Source organism: Tursiops truncatus, chromosome 8 (assembly GCF_011762595.2).
Source record: "Tursiops truncatus isolate mTurTru1 chromosome 8, mTurTru1.mat.Y, whole genome shotgun sequence".
In the NCBI taxonomy this organism is placed as follows: domain Eukaryota; kingdom Metazoa; phylum Chordata; class Mammalia; order Artiodactyla; family Delphinidae; genus Tursiops; species Tursiops truncatus.
The window spans coordinates 100,816,953-100,833,812 of NC_047041.1; the positions used below are offsets into that span (position 1 = coordinate 100,816,953).

At 55.3% G+C, this 16,860-nt stretch overlaps 1 protein-coding gene across 1 annotated transcript in view; it reads right to left on the minus strand.

Annotated features, from left to right (window-relative positions):
- NRXN2 (neurexin 2) overlaps positions 1 to 16,698 on the minus strand; it is a 99,680-nt gene extending 82,982 nt beyond the window's left edge. Inside the window, exons 1-3 of the mRNA XM_033860949.1 lie at positions 15,975 to 16,698; positions 4,933 to 4,950; positions 76 to 105 (exon numbers count right to left, since the gene is read on the minus strand). Of these exons, the coding sequence (XP_033716840.1) occupies positions 76 to 105; positions 4,933 to 4,950; positions 15,975 to 16,698 (772 nt within the window). The remainder of the gene's footprint in view (positions 1 to 75; positions 106 to 4,932; positions 4,951 to 15,974) is intronic.
- Positions 16,699 to 16,860: the final 162 nt, after the last annotated feature.

Consider the following 16,860-nt stretch of genomic DNA (forward strand, 5'->3'; position numbering starts at 1 on the left):
ACAGAAAATCCAGGTGCAGGTTGGGGGCCATCCAATCCAATCCAATCCAAACCAAGCCAGAACTTCAAACCATACCTTCGCTGTTTAACGTCAGGTGAGCCGGACCTTGGAAAGGGAAGGAGAGAAAGAAAGAAAGGAGACAATAAAAGAAGAAAAAAGAAAGAAAAGGGGAAAGAAACAAAGAAAACACGAGTCATCAAAATCAGCCAGAGAGAGGGGAGAAAAAAGCTTTTGCTGCCACAATTTAAAAACCCTTTTTAACTTGTGACAGACATCGGGGGAAAGCCCCCAGCCCAGAGCTGAGGAAAGGGGCCCGATGCCGAAACAGAGGGTGGAGGGCACGAGAAGCGGGGCGAGAGAGAGAGAGAGAGAAGGGGGGCGCCGGAGACGGTGAGGGGGGTACAGGCAGAACCAGAGGAAGGATTGGGGCAGGGAGTCACTGCAGGGGGACAGGAGATTTTGGTTTCTTTTTTTTTCTTCTTGCCGGAAAAAAAAAAAGGAAAAGGAGGAGAAGCATGAGGCTGGGAGGGCTGCTTTTTCCTTTTTCTTTTTTTCTTTTTTTTTTCTTCCGGGAGGCGGAGAGAAAAAAAAACAGTCAACGAGAAAAACGATTCGGATGGAGGAGAAAATAAAATACGACACAAAAATCAAAGCCACCTGGAGAGAGAGAGAGTGTCCTGTTAGCGTGGGATTGAGCAGACAAGAGGGATATCCAAACCCCCCCACCCCACCCCATCCCGTTACCCCTCGAGCCTGGCAGAGACCGGGAAGACGGGGGTATGAAGAGCCTGGACCTAGAGGGAATCTCCCACCAAAGGGGGCTGTGGAAAGGCATCTGTCCAGATCCAATCCTCCCAACAGCCTCCAAATGGGTAACAGGCACCCTGCTCACCCGGATTCTACGAGGAAACTGAGATTCAGGAGGACAAAGTTAGAGAGACAGCAGGTTGGAGGAAACAGAATCTAGGGAAACACTGGAGCAGGGATGGGGGTCTGGATCCTTCCACAGGGAGGACTGGGAGGCCAGGCCAGCACTCTTGGACAGCAAAGACCAAAGAGGGCAGCCAAGACCCATGGGCGGGAGCCCCAGCTCTCTGAGAGGTCGACACACCTTATTCGAAACTATTCTACAGACCCCCTTTCTCTGGACAGGCCCTCTCTGAGGTGACCCAAAAGCTGAATTTTGAAAAGGGAAAACAGAAGCCTGACAGCCAAGACTGAGAGCAAGATTGTCTGGGATTTTTTTTCAGCGGTGCCTTGGTCCCTTGAGAGAGCCTGGTCAGCCCTGATTTGGGGCCCCCCCAGCCTTAGGGGGAGAGACTTTGGCCCACTGGACCAGTACCCCAGTCCCCAGAAGGCATCAGCCGAGGAACACCCTCCCTCAGAGAGGCTGCAGCACATGCCCCACAGCTGAGCTGAGACCCCAGGGATCCCTGAGATGACCAGCCCCACCGAACCGCAGCCCTCGCCTCCCCCATCCCTGCACCCGTGGTGTCTGGCCAAGAGGATGGGGAAGGAACAGCCCTGCAGCACCACCTCACCCTTGGAAACCATCCCCACTGCTGAGGCCATGAGATGTGGGCCCTGGGGGTAGAAAGCCGGGACCAGGATGCAAGACAGGGAAAAGCGCTCCAGGAGTCTCTGGGGCAAGGCTGAGGGCCAGGATGCCTGGGTTCCAAAAAGAAAGGCAGCAAAAAGGCCAGAAGGGCATGGCCGGGGGCCAAGGGCCGGGATCCTGTGGAAGATTTGGGTAGATGGTTCATGTTGCCCCCTTCTTGTCTCGCGCAGCACTCATCTCTCCCCAGTGCTGGGTCTGAGGCCAGTCGGGGGAGGGGGCCACAGCTGACAAGGGCTGCCTCAGGACAAAACAGCTCTTGGGAAGACACAGGTTTTATCCACAAAACCGGAGGGGACCCAAGCATTTGGACCAAATCTTATTCCTTGCTCCGAACGCCCCCCACCAACTCTTTCCCCCAAAACTACCAGCATCTTCCAAACCCCCTAAATCCAGGACCCAGACCCAGGGCCCTAACCCCTCATCCAACTCTTCCAGGCCCAGGAGCCGAGGGACCTGTGAACCTGTCTCCTGTCCCCTCTGCCGCCTGTACCACTGCTCTGGGGGAGTGGCATCTCTGCCTCGAAGACCCTTCCACTGCCCAGCTCCCAGCCAGCCTCATTAGCATAACGCACTCTCCCTCTGTCGCCACGGCAACCAGCTGCTCAGCTCCCTCAGGAGTGACAGCACCAGCCATCTTGGGGAAGGGGAGGCCAGTTCCCTGCCCCGTCTACCTGAGGCTCAGCCCAGCCTGGCCCAAGGGTGCTCTCCCTAAAGCCTGCCTCACCCCGTGGCCTGAAATCTCTGCTCTCCCCATGCCCCAGCCCCCCTCCTTACACCCCTCCCCACCTCTACCTGTGGCATCAGTCCCTCCTCCAGCCACTGGAGAAGAGGCTGGTAGTGACGGATGGCATTACCAAGGGTCCCCTCCTAGGGCACTTTATCTGGCTGCTTCTGGGTCTTCTCTCCCTGCTACAAAAAGCTAGGGGGAAGGGGGTGGGGCTACCAGGATCCCCAAAAGGAGATGCTCGGCAGGGGCCTGGGGAGCTGGATGGCTGGGTCCCTGGGAGAAAGCTAGGTCTGAGGCACAGTGTCGAAGGACCAGACAAGAGGGTGAAGGCATGGAGGACTCAGAGATCTGAAGAGGGACCTGCAGAGTCCAGAGCGTAATGCCCCCAAGGAGTCCCCCAGCCCACCCCCCGTGAAGCCACCACCTACCAGACCCACCTCCCCACTCTCAGTCTCTCCCCCTCACTCTCCTGACAAAACCCCAGGGAGGACCAACATCGAAAGAAGGAAGAGGTTACAGGGGACAAGATTGTGAGACACACAAGCAGCCAGGACACAGAGACACACAGATGCATCACATCCCTGGTGTATACACACACACACACACACACACACAGCCTCAGACACACACCCCTGCACAGCCACTGACCTGCAAGCACACGAAGGGCCACATCCAGACCAGCAGGCCACCATGGCGCCCCCAAGAGGTGGCTAAGTGGTCTCATTCCCCACTTGTCCCCCAGGCCCAGCTTCCCCTCTCGTCCCTCTATTCTACTATTCTACTTGTTTGGAGAAGAACTGTTTTCTTTTTCCTCCCCTTCAGCTCCAGGCCACTGTTCCTCCGGTTTCTTCTCTTGGGCTGGCCTTTTCCCCCTCCCCATTTCTCCCCTTTCTGCCCCTCCCTCCACTGTGTCCTTCCTCTTCCCGCCTCTACTTACCCCCTCTCCTTCCTCTTGTCTGTCTGCCCCCTGCTCCCTCCCCCCGAGCCCCTTTCCTCCACCCTTTTCCCCTCTCTTTCTCCTCCATCTCTCCCTTTGTTCCAGAGGAGACATGACATCAAGAGCAAGTAGAAGTCCCATCAGCACTAAATCTTATCTCCAGCCCTCAGAAGGCTGCGACCACACAGACACGCAGACTGTCTCTCACACACACAGAGGTAAACACTGACACACGGAGAGGCAGACACAGACAGGACAGATGCAGACACAGATGCAGATGCTCCTACAGAGGCACACGGAGATGTGGGCCATGCCACAGAAGACACGATGCTGGAGGGGCGCACACCTCCACACACACGCAGACACATGTACACAGGCATACGTGTACAGACGTGCACAAAGACACCCAGACATAACAGAGCAGCAGAGCTGCGTGAACAGTGTGCATACAGATTCACACACACACACACATACGGGTGCCTGCCCAGAGGGATCGGGAGACCTGAGGGCACCCAAGGAGAAGGGACATTAGAGAGACAGACAAGCCAAACCATGGACACCACCAGGGAAAGTGGATTCCAGCCCCTTCTTTCCTTCCCCAGACTCCTGCATCCAGGGCAGGGCCAGGCCCGGGGAGCTCCCAGCCTGGGGCTGCGCATATGCTTCCCACACCTGCTACTCCAAGAAGAAAGTGTGGGGCAGGTTTGGTGACTGGGGTCCTATCTCCCTCCCAGCCCGCTGCATGCCCTCCCTGTGTGGGCCACATGAGCTCCCCTGCAGCCCAGGTGTCAAGCCTGGACCATTCAACCCAGTCTTCCCTCCCTGACGTGGTCCACCTCGAAGAAGGAAAAGAAACAGGGAAAAGCACGGTGAGTGAGAGAAGGTTCAGACAGGAACACAGAGAGAGCCTGGGGAAGGACAGAAACAAAGGGAGAGGTCCAGGGACAGAACCCTGGAGAAAAAGAGAGGCAAAGACAAAAACCAGAAAGAGAGAGAAGGCAAATGAAGCAGAAGACAGGGAGAGAATGGACAGAGAGACCCCGAAGCGAGGCACGTTCCCCGCCCTTCCCCGGGCCTGGGCTGAAGGAAGAAGCAGACCACCCCTACCTACCTAGGCCAGCCCGTGGGACAGGGGACAGGGGACTACAAGTGTGTCAAAGAGGAGAAGCCGCCACCCAGCCCACATCCCCTGACCTGGGGACCCGACAGCCCCGCCTCTGCCTGCGCTCTTCAGACCCTGGAGCAGATTCTACCCAACGACCAGCCCCGGCCACACCCCAACCCTTGGCGGCGTGGCCTTTCTAAGCTTCCTCAGCTGGGCTGGGCAAAAACACATCTCCTCAATCATTTCTGGACACTTCTGAATGCTCCAGCCCCATCCCTCCAGCTCCACCCCCAGTCTGGTCTCCTCCCAGGAAAGAAGAAAGGCCGGTGGGCAGATGTGCTGAAGACAGGCAATGGAGGGACGGCCTCTACCAGGCAGTTCTCCCCAGCAAACCGGAAAGAGGGACCAGGTGAGAGGCGGGCCAAGGCAGCCAAGAGGACACCCAGACATCCTTCCCTGGGGGCCCCACACATGGGCAGGGGAGGGAACCACCAGGCCCCCCGGCGATTGATCTGCCACCCCAGCGACCGAGAGGTATCACTCACCTTCCATGGGGTGCTCCTCTACAGGCCGGCGAGGTTCAGGAAGGGGGATGCAGAAAAAGAGAAAAAAAGGAGGACAGTTAGCGAGGGTACCAAGGACAGGGCTCCAAGGGGAGTGATGGAAGGTGGGTCCAAGCCCCCCCAGGCCCGGACACAAGTCACCCAATCAGGAAGGCCCTGTGGGGATGAGACAGAGACCAAGCTGTTCCCCGAATCAGAGCCTCACACACAGGGTCACACAGTCCAAGGGGACATGAGCCTCGAGTTACACTTCAGGACACTGAGGCCCAGGACAGGGAGCTAACCGCTCAAGGTCACATGGGAAATCAGAGGCAGAGCCAGGAGCAGCAGTCAGGCGTCCAGACTCCCCCAGCACGCTCCCCCCACCCCCGCACTCCATCGCGTCTCAGAGACAGATGGGGACACGCTCACGCCGGGCTCACCCTCAGTGACACACTGACACACATAGGCACTTAATGATGCAGAGACATGCATAATCTCTCACACGACTCACGCCTGAAACCTCTGCACACTCGGGCCCAAGCACTCCCCACCGCCACCCTGTCGGGGGAGAAAAGTCAACGTACTCAGAAAACACAGTTTCTGCCTCAGAGTGCCGTGTGACTCCCATCCCAGTCGCCCAGTCTCTCTGAGCCCCCAGTACCTCCTCGGCAAAAATGAGGCGGGTGGACTAGAGCTCCTCTGAGGACCCTTCTGGCTCTGGTTCTGTGATTCTGGGATAAATGCCTTCTCAACAGCTGGGTGTGGCAAAAGGTCCCCAGGCCGGACGGGCCACTTCAGGGGGCCAGACTGGGCCCATCCCTCTGTCGTGCCACAGCCTTTGGGCAGTCAGCCCTCACCTCTCAGGGGCCTGCCTGGGCCTGTCCCTGGGGCTCACCAAAGAGATCAAGAAAGAAGGAAGGAAGGTAGGAGAGAGGCAGTTCCTTCAACGGAGCTCAAGCAGGCTGGTCTCCGGCCTGCTCCCTAAGAGCGCCAAGAAGGCCCCTCTGAAAGCATTTCTGACCTGCCACCTACCGGGAGCCTTTAGAGGAGGCAACAGGGGGAAAAGGAACAGCACGACCTACAAACAAACAGACCTATCCGGCAAACACACACGCACGCAAGCACACGTATGTGGACCCGGGACACACACGTGTACACGCAAACAGCTGTTCAGGACACACTCATGCCCGTGTGCACACACCACCTCCTACCTCCAGCCTCACTTTGTGTTCTCTTCTCATCCGCTCTTAGGGGGTGAGCTAAACTCCAGAAACACACACTGTCATTTGTCACACCTTATAGCATGCCCACAATACACACACACAGGCTGAATGCAGAATCATACGCACGCTGTGACCTAATACATAACATGAGATGCACACACCATACCACCCCCCACTCCCTCCAGGGACTAGAGACACACCCCCCCGGGAGGAACACAGCCCCCTTTCGCTATCTATCCATCTATCGGTCTCCTGTTTTCTAAACCTACACACACAGGCCTTTACATATCCACGTGTGTTACAAACGCACTTCTATACAACACAGAGCTTCTTTTACCTGACAGCTGCATCCCCCAGAGGCCATGTATACAATGATTTCCTTAAATAAACTGAATCACGTGACATTTATGGTGGGGAGGGGAGCTGGCTAGGAAGGGACCCTCAGGAAAACCCTTGAACTCTCGAGAGCAGCCCTGTGTCCGGATCTCTTGGTCGCAGTGTGCCGGGGCCCTGGCCGGTCAGCACACTCATCTCTCCAGCTCCTGCACAAACAAGGAGGCACATCACCCGACATGGCGGGGATTCCAAACCCTATTCCCACCTGCCACAAATGTGGGTCGTGCTATGCTCAGGAAGGTCAGACGACCAAGTACAGCCTGCTGCCTGCATGAGTCTCCCCTCTCCTGGCTTCGCAGAGGGTCCCCTGGGGACTCACTGGCCTCTCTTTCTCGGCTGCCCTTCGCTTTCTGCTGATTCATCTGTGCCCCTCACCTGCCATCATGGGCCCCTCCAGGCTCAGCCCCAGGCCCTCCACACTCCTCTTTCTTCTCCCTCACTCCTCCACGAGAGTGCACTTTCGCTGCTAAGGGACCCTCAAACCTGTATTTTCATCCCTGGCCTCTTCCCTGGGGGCCAGTCCTGCACCCCCAGCCATGCGCTCTGCAATCACTCAGCTCCTGACACCCAGTCCACCACTAAAGCCGCATCTGACATCTCCACCCGCTGCAACAAAGCTCCCGTTTCCCTGCCTTCAGCAAAGGCACTGCTCTCAACCAGCGCTTCTTGAACACCCAGCATGTGCCCCACACTCTGCCAGGCTCCAGAGAGGCCAAGAGTTAGCCACATGCCAGACGCCGTACAGACCCTCAACGTGCGTTGTCCGCATCAGCTTCCCAGCAGCCCTCACGAGCTTGGTGTGTTACCTACCTCCTTTGTAAAGAAAAGGACACTTGCCCAGGAGCACAAAATCACCTCTGCCTTTGTCCACTGCGCTCCTAGGTCATCAGAGCCCCCATGCTCACCCCTGACCCCCGGTTTCCTTCATTAGCCTCCTGCTGTTTGGTCCCCCGGCCCATGCCCAGCCTCGCTCTTGGGCACATGTACCAGGTACACCTGACAAGTACTGCCATGATCAACACACATGCACACGCACACACACACGGTTAGAACTTTTCAGTAGCTTGGGTACAAACCTCTCTTCTGTGCTCCTGATCTGCCTTCAGAGAAGCTTGACCTGAGTGTCTCATGGGCTGAATGTCCTCATGTCCAAGATGGACCTCAAAACCCTCGCTCCTGCAAGCCCGTTCCTCCTGCCTGCACTCCCGGATCAGGTCAGACACCCAGAAATCAGCCTTGCTCTTTTTTTTTTCACACCAATCACCAGGTCCTATCAGTTCCAACTTGTAAAACTCTAAAAGCTCGACTCGACTCCTAGAAACACTTTTCATCCCTCCATCACCATCAGCAAAGCCCCAAGGCCAAACCCTCATCAGATCCTCTCCTCGGAATGTTAATAAGCCTCTTAAAGGATCTCCCCCTACAGCCAGTCTTCTTATCCTGCAAGTCACAGTCCAAGCACCACCAAAGTGGTCCAACTGAGTCACGACCCTGCTTAGAACTCTTCAAGGCTTCCCAGGGCCTACAGGATCAAGTCCAATCTTCTCAGGAAAGTCCATTTGGGTTTGACCATGCCTCCCTCCAACCTCCTTTCCCGCGACAGTCCGGGCTTCAGCCACACCCAATTTCTCCCCCTTTCCCTAATATGCCGCGTCTCTGCACATACTATTCCCTCCGCTTGAAACACCCTTCCCCATCCTCATTCCTCTCACCCTCAGCTGCCTGAGAAAGTCGACTCCTGCTTTCAGACCAAGTCAGTATACATTGGTCTATGTTCTGAACTGACCTCCTAGCCATCCTTCTTTTGTGCCAGTTCTCGATATGTAGCTCGGGTTGTTATTTCACTTATCGCATCTCTATTGCGATTGTGTTTCCACGTCTGCTTCCTGGCTGGACTGTGAGATCTCCAAGAGGAAGGACAACGTCTCATTCATCTCTCTATATCCAGCTGCTTACACAGTTCCTGGCTCAGAAAAAGGCATGCCTGTGTTTGTTGAATGAATAAAAAATAAGAAGTGAACACTTCTCACTTACCCAGCACTTCAAATGTGCCTGGCTTTTTCCATGCCTCGTTTCCGTGCTACCTCATCAACAGATACTACTATTACTCCCTTGTAAAGACGGGGAAGTCAAGGCTCAGAAAGTGGAAGAAACTTATCCAAGGTCACACTGCTGGTGAGGGACAGAGTCAAAATCTGAACCAAATCTGTCTGGCTTTAAAAGTTTCGATGGGCTGCATTCTTGGCCTGAAGTTCAGGACTTCTAGAAGCTGGCTTTAATCTACAGTTCTGATTTTATTTCCCATAAAGCACAACCATCTTGGTCTGATACACTCGACTCATACCCTCTGGACTCCTCATTTAGAACATTTTCCTGGCGGGGAAACCCTGGTCTTTCCTTTACCTCCACAAATCTCACTCAGTCATCCTTCAAGATCTAGCCAATTCCCACCTCCTCCTTGAAGCCTTCTCTGACCACGAGGGTTAATAATCATCGTAGCATTTATTGATCACTTAGAATAGTGCCTGGCACATTGTAAAGGATTTCCATGTATTAACTCATTTAGTCCTACAACAACACATGACTTCCATTTTACAGAGTAGGACATTGAAGAACAATGCAATTCAGCAAACTGTCCAAGTTCACACAGCTAGCAAGTAGCAAAGCCGGGATTAAACCCGTCAGCCCATGCTCTTAACCATTCTGCCACAGGAGGCTTTTCTTGGGAGCATCTATCTCATCTCTGGGATCTTACAGCAGTCGCTCTCTGCACAGCTCTCTCTCGAGCTGTCCATCCCATTCTGCCTAGAGCCGTTTCCAACAGCAGAAACTGTCAGGACCACAGGTATTAGATGTTAGAGCTGACAGAGTGATTCCACATATGTGACTTCATTTACTCAACTTTCATACACACAGGTCTTGAGTGCCTCCCCCGAGGGCATAAATGGCATTGCCTTGGCTAACATGAACTGGGGATTCCAGCAGATTCATTATCAAGGACAGGGATGAAGACCAGAACCAAAGAAAAGAAACAGTTCTGAGCAGCCAAAACTGACACGATAACAGTTATGCATTAAAAACTGTTATTTTCTCATAGGAGAGCCTCTCAGACCCAACCCAGAATCCATTCCTTCTTAGCGACATCCAATTCTAACATGCTGGGAATGCTGATTTCCAAGTTCACAAACAGAGAGAGAGAGAGGGATATGGATTGTTACCTGACAACTCCTCCTCAGGGCAGAGGTGGAAAAACTAGAAAAAGCTAACATTAAGAACTCAAAAGTCAGGCATCATTTCAGGCAGGGACAAACCTCAACAAAGGAACCACTGTGTGACAGTCCGGTGCAATACCTGAGGGGAATAGAGACATCCTGAGTCATCCAAAAAGGTTAAATCACATTCCAAATATGCTTAGGGAGGCAGAAAGGTGTGCAACATATTTTTAAAAGATTTCCATCTGTAATGCTGTAAATGCTAGTGAGCGGTGTATTTTAATGGGATAATGCCCCACTTTCCAGGGTGAGTTCCTCCCCGCGGGCTCCGGAAGCCTGTGAGTTTCCTGATCGATTTCCACTGCCCTCTCTCACTGCTGGGACGACAAATACAGGAACACCCTCATCACATAGTGGCTGAAAGGAGAAGCTGTGGCCCAAGGAATCTGGGGTGGTTGCTGGTTTCTAATGAAACGCTGTCCCTAGGCACCTCCAGTAAGCCAAATGCAGGTCATCCACGGACACAGCTGACTGACTGACTCTCCTTTTCGGAGGCAGCATGGAGAAGGTGGGGGGCCTCGGAGTCAGCTCAGTTCAGATCCCAGCTCTTACATCTCACGGGGTGGTCATGCCTTCAAGGCACCCAGCAAATGCCCACTAGCTGTGAGGCCCCGCTCTCTCCTCCCTTGACTGTGTGATCCGATTTACTTTTTGTTCTAACTGCTCCTTCCCTGAGTCTGCGGACACTCCTCTCCCTCTTCCTCCCAAATGAGCCCCCCTGAAGTCTCTTCACCTTCTCCTTGGCCACTTCATCTGATCCCAAAGCTTCAAATACTCTCTCCACACACGTGGCTCCCAGGTCTCTACCTGCAGGCCCACCTTCAACTCAAAGCTCTGGTCTCACACTTCCAACTGTCTGGATGCCTCTGTCCAGGAACACCAAGACAGGTGCATGACCTGTGGCTCAAACCTGGTCCCCCTCCCAACTTCTCCCTCCCCGCAACTCCCACCGCCATCCTTCCGAGCAAGCAAACCTGAAACCTCATCACCTCTGCCCCTCCACGTGGGAAAGGCAGAGTCCTGCAGCTTCAGTCTCAGCAAAAGCTCTCAGCCACTGTTGCTGCTACTGCCACCACTGCCGCCACCACCCTTCCTTGCCAGTCCCCAAGACAGCCGAGGGTCAGAGCCCCAATATCCCTTTCCTGAACCATCTCCCACTGATCCCTCCACCGCATGACTCTGCCCTCCATATTCCATTCTACCCTTCACTCCCAGCTTCCAAAACACAGTTCTTCTTATTCACGTGCCTGCTCAAAATTCTTTTGTGGCTCCATTTACCAATACTCTATACACAGCATCCAATAAATGTTAGGTGAATGATTTAAGTCAAAATTCCAAGACCTGGGGAATTCCCTGGTGGTCAGTGCTTTCACTGCCAGGGGCCCAGGTTCAATCCTGGTTGAGGAACTAAGATCCCACAAGCCTCACGGCACGCCCCCAAAAAAGAAAAACTCCAAGACCTGGCCTCATCCTGCTTCTCCTGCTATAGATTCCACTGTTTTCCCTGTACTCCTTGGTGCCCCTCTAAGGACATGATGTACATTTCCCCCTTCCACGCCTTTGTCCTCACTAGTTCCATTGCTTAGCGTGACCTCCCCACACCAAGTTTACTGATCAACGTTCAAGGCCAATCTTAAATAGTATGCCTTTTATTATTAATCCCCTGACTTGTAAATTCACCCCTTCTTCAAAACCCCAAGAGTACTCTGTTATAAATAACAACTACCATTTACACCACTAATTATGTACCAGACACTCACTTCATTCCCAAAACAAACCTGTGAGATAAGCACGCTTATCCCCATTTTACAGGTCAGGAAAAATTAGTCGGAAGGTTAGTACTCATGTGACTCACAGGCCGAGTGAGTAGAGAAATCAGATTTAAACCCAGATCTGAGCCTCCGAAGACTACGCTTTAATCACTAAGCGACACTGCCTCACTGCATCTCTGCATCTCACTGCATATGCCATGCTATTCTTGTTATTGAGCACTTTCTACGTGCCGGGCACTATTCTAAGCACTTTATGTGAATTAGCCAATTTAATTTCCATAACAACTCTGTAACGTAGGTACTATTACTGTCCCCATTTTACAGATAAGGAAACCAGGGCAGAGACGGCTTAAGTCCAAGGTCACTGCCCAGACAGCCAGACTACAGCATCTGTGCTCTTAACCACACCCTGGACTGCTTTTTCATCTGCTTCCCCAATTAATCAGGCAACTCCCTGAGCAGTGTCTTCTTCATGTCTGACTCACCTTCAGCCCCCAACACAAGGCTTATCACCAAGGAGGACTTGACAACAATCTGTTGAATTAAATTGCCAACAAACCTACAAAATACGAGACCCATGCGTCTATCTCCCTGCCAACACACGCATTACCACTGGTTTCATTTCTCCCCCAAGCGAGGTACGCACCATCGTATACATCTACATCCCCACTCCACTCGAGGTATCCCACACACACCTGCATACTCTTCTTCCTTGATCACTTTTCAGCCCTTTCTCCCCACACGAGTGACATGAGGCGGAGTTCACACGTAAACCAATGCAAAATCCCAGCCTACTTGATCCCCACTTCGGCAGACAATCAGCAGCAGTATACACACTCAGTGACTCATACTTAGCTCTGCCTTCAATCACCTGTGGCCAGAGCCCCAGAGAAAAGAAACAGATTTCCTAGCATGGAGGTTCTCAGTCAGCGGTCCCAGGAAGGCATCAGCAGGGCAGGGGGCGGGGGGGCGGTGGGGAGCGTGGTCCAAAGGATCCACAAATCCATATGCACATCAAATATCTGAAGGCAGATTGGCATGTCTTGCATATAAAGCTAAAACTATTTTTCCTAATGTATATTTGATTAACCACAATGGCAAATATAACATCAAAGCCATCTAAAAGCTTTCCTGGGGGCTTCCCTGGTGGCGCAGTGGTTGAGAGTCCGCCTGCCGATGCAGGGGACACGGGTTCGTGCCCCGGACCAGGAAGATCCCACATGCCGCGGAGCGGCTGGGCCCGTGAGCCATGGCCGCTGAGCCTGCGCGTCCGAAGCCTGTGCTCTGCAGCAGGAGAGGCCACAACAGTGAGAGGCCCGCGTACCGCAAAAAAAAAAAAAAAAAAAAAGTCCCCAATCTCAGAAGAAGTTGCGAACCACTCAAAGCAGATAATAATGAAGTAAATGTAACTTCCAGGGAAGCTTGAAGACTCTGGCCCTCATCTGGAGCCAGACCTGTTCCCCTTAAAAATCTTCCAACCCTAACCCTAACACCCAAGGGTGGAAGCTCATTCCTGTCCTCCCTGGCTGGATGGGAATGTACTAGAAGTGTAATGAGCACAGGATATTACAAAAGCTGCCCAGGAAGCAAGGAACAAGTATAAGGGGAGGGAATGAGGTCATGGGTGGGGAGGAGAATCAGTAGAGTTGTCACTGTGCCTGTCATCGCCAGATGTAATCAGTGTTTATAACCACCATGGCCACCTACAACATATATCTGAAAATACACACATACATCGTTTCATATACACATACAGCCTTACTCCAAGCCTTTATTCTATCAAATACTTGTTAATATCTCTTCAGTCATTACACAGATCTTTATCAAACACCCACGGAGTGCCAGAGGAATATCCCTCCCTTTTTATCATAGACAAAGCACAACTCCTTCCACAGATGTCACACACACACACACACACACACACACACACAGTGGGTCAGATACGCAACTGCCTCTCACAGCTCTACCACAGCTGCCACAAACATACAGCTGATACACACCCATCACATATACACATGATACAACCATCCCTGTCACGCACAGGGACCCAAACACATCGCAGACACACAACCACACAACGCGCGTTCAGAAGCGCACATCTTGTATGGCTTACTGGGAGCCTCTGGCCGATGAACCCTTTCAGGGAATTAATACAAAGGCTCTGGTTGACCAGGGGGCCTCTGGCTGCATTTTTCATACACCCAGGCCAATTCTGCCACAGTGAGACCATGGACCAGTAGCCTCTCTGTAGCTCAAATTTCCCTCCCATCAAGTTAGAAGGGTGGTTCATCCTATTTTCTTAGGAAGGCTTGGAGGGGAGGGGTCATAGGGGCCAGAGAATCAAGTTAAAGGTCATGAAAGATTCCTCATAAAGTCCAGGTGTCTTACTGAGATCTCACATGAAAATGCATGCACGTGGATACCTACACAAGCACCCACAGCCTTACACTTGTGTACTACTCACTCTACTAGGCACAGCACTTCTATTTGCAAACACTACTTTTCAAACAGACCATTCACACGTAACATACACACTGCCAGACTCACGCACCACCGCGTGCAAGCAAACACGCACAGACACACGATTTCACAGTTTAGGGAGCACCTGCACTCCTTGGAGAAAAGGTGAGAAGGTGTCAGATTCACTTAATACACATAGTTCCTGAAGATACATCCCCCAACCTTGTACAAACAACTCCCAAGAGCCATCCAAAACCTTCCTTATATATTCCTCTACCACAACTGCAGATACATAATCAAATTACACACTTCCCAAGCCCAGAGCCACACCTGCAGATGTGGCTCCTCCCATGGCTGGAGGCAGGTCCCAGCCAGTAGGACACCATCCCCAAAGCAGCCCCAGGGCCGTGCTGGTCTGTGGGCACACACACTCCTCAAAGACCCTACCTCTGGAGGGCAGACACACACGCAACTGCTAAGTACTCCAGCTTCTAGAGGTGCTGGGGGAGCGGAACGCTCATCTGTCTGCACACATCTGCTAAAAAACGGCTGCCACAGAGCAGGAGATGCACGCGCCCCGTCCCCAAACTGATGGGGAACCTCTCCCTGACTCGCCAGCCAGACCAAAGCACAACAGGGGCCTCGAAATCCCTCCTCCCCCACCCCCTCTAAAGCCACAGCCCACGCCAGGCCTGGCGCCACCCTCGACCTTGTCCCCTCACTTCGCCCACTGCAGCCTCTGGCAGCCCGGGAGCCTGCGGAACCTCTCCCTCCTTTGACCTCCTTTTGAAGTCCCAATTCCACACCCAATTCCATATTCCAGAGTCCTCACCACTCCTCTCCAGCCCTCCAGTCACCCTTCCAAACCCCACGCTCGCGAGGGCTCCAGTGTTTTAAACAGAGGCCTCCACTTCCAGTTTCTCACCCGGGAGAGACGACCAGCCATTTTTTTTGTCCGTCAACGAAACCAGCAACTCTAGTCACGAGCCTGAGAGGCCTCAGCCACCCTGTCCCTCGGGCTTCCTTCACTCTCAAAACACTCGGTTCCCGCCCTCCTGGCGCGTGCGGGCACCCTGGCGAACCCCACTCGCCCTCATCCGCCCTCGCACGCGCCGCCCTGCCCTTCTCGCCGCGCCAACCGCCCTCCGTCCGGGGCCCTCATCCTGTGGTACAGCGCCGGCCTCTCAGACAGTACTTCCCGCCCACGCGCTAACCCTCAGACTGCGGCCCCGCCCTCCTGGGCCGACCACGCGCCCGCCTCCTAGGCCCCGCCCGCACCGACCCCACCCACGGCCCACGCAGGCCCCGCCCCCTCCTCGTGCCGACCCTCTCCTTCGCAGCCCTACGCAGCTCCCAGCGGTACAAGCCCCACACACCGTCTTCGGGACTCCTTCACAGGACTCCCACCGTCCCCACCCACAAGGCCCCACCCACTGCATCACATAGGCCCCGCCCACAGAGATCACATCCACCAGCCCTCACGGGCGCCTCACAATCAGTCACCCACCCGATCCACACGCCTGCAGGGGCCGGTCCTCATCCTCTCGCTAGCTGGACCTGACTACACAGTCCTACCCACAGGTCGTCACAGGACCTTCACTAGGGGACAGGGAGAGGGGCACTGGATGGGCTCACGAGGCCGCGCCCACACGGGCCGCGCCCACACGGGACCCGCAGGCCGGCCACGCCCACGCCAACCCTCAGCACCCCGCAGCTCCTGCAGCTCACCGGCTGACCGTGCGCGCCCTCTCTTTGGGACAGGCGTCCTCACACGCCCCTCCCAACTTGCGTGCTGGTACACACTCTCACCCGCCCCCATGCCTGAGCCCGCGGGCCGCAGGCGCCCCTACAGGCCCAGACAACTCTCCCGCCCCTCACTCCGCGCCCAGGCACCCAGCGGGGGCTCCCCCCAGACTCACCTTCGCTGCAGAACTTGCCGCCGAAGCCCGTGTGGCTGCAGTCGCAGCCCACCTCGCCGGGAGCCAGCACGGTGCAGAGGCCGCCGTTGGCACAGGGGTTGCGCGCTGGCGCGCACAGCGGGTCGGCTGCGGCGCCGCGCAGGCCCTGGCTGCCCAGCAGCGCGGGGGGCCGCTCGCCCAGCTTCAGGTTGGCCAAGAGGCCGCTGAAGGGCGGCTCATACTTGACGGTGCTGAGCGTAAGCGCCGAGAGTCGCACGTCGGGTGGGATGCCTCCCACGAACAGGTCGCTGGCCACCTGCATCTCGCGCCGCTTCGAGCGCACCTCGGCGGCGCGGGCCTCGCCGTCCACCGCCAGGGCTGTGCGGCGCGCGTCGCGGGTCAGCAGCACCATGTGCCAGCGGTCGTCGGCCACCAGCGTGTCCAGCTGCAGCGTGGCGGGCTCGGCGCAAGAGAGCGTGAAGCGCAACCGCAGGCGCCCTTCCACCAGCAGCAACTCCAGGAAGTCGCAGTCGCCGCCGTCGTCCAGGTAGAGCAGCAGCGCGCGAGTAGCGTTGGTGCGCAGGCTGAAGCTGAGCTCGCCGCTGCTCGCCGCTCCGGCCCAGCGCGCATAGCGCGCCCACTGCCCCGGGCCGCCGCCGAACTCCAGGCCGCCCGCACCCGCCGCCAGCGTCAGCAGCAGCAGCAGCGGCAGCGACGGCGGCCGCCACGGGTTCCCAGGCGCCATGCCTCCGGCGGCCCCGGCCCCGCCCGGCCCCCGGCCCCGCTCAGGCTTCAGAGCCGCGGGCTCATGGGGCGGGGAGGGGGCCGGGCGCCCCCCGCGCCGAGCGGGGCTCCCTCGCCGGCTCACAGTGCCATGGGCCCGGCCGCAGGGCGAAGCGAGCAGAGG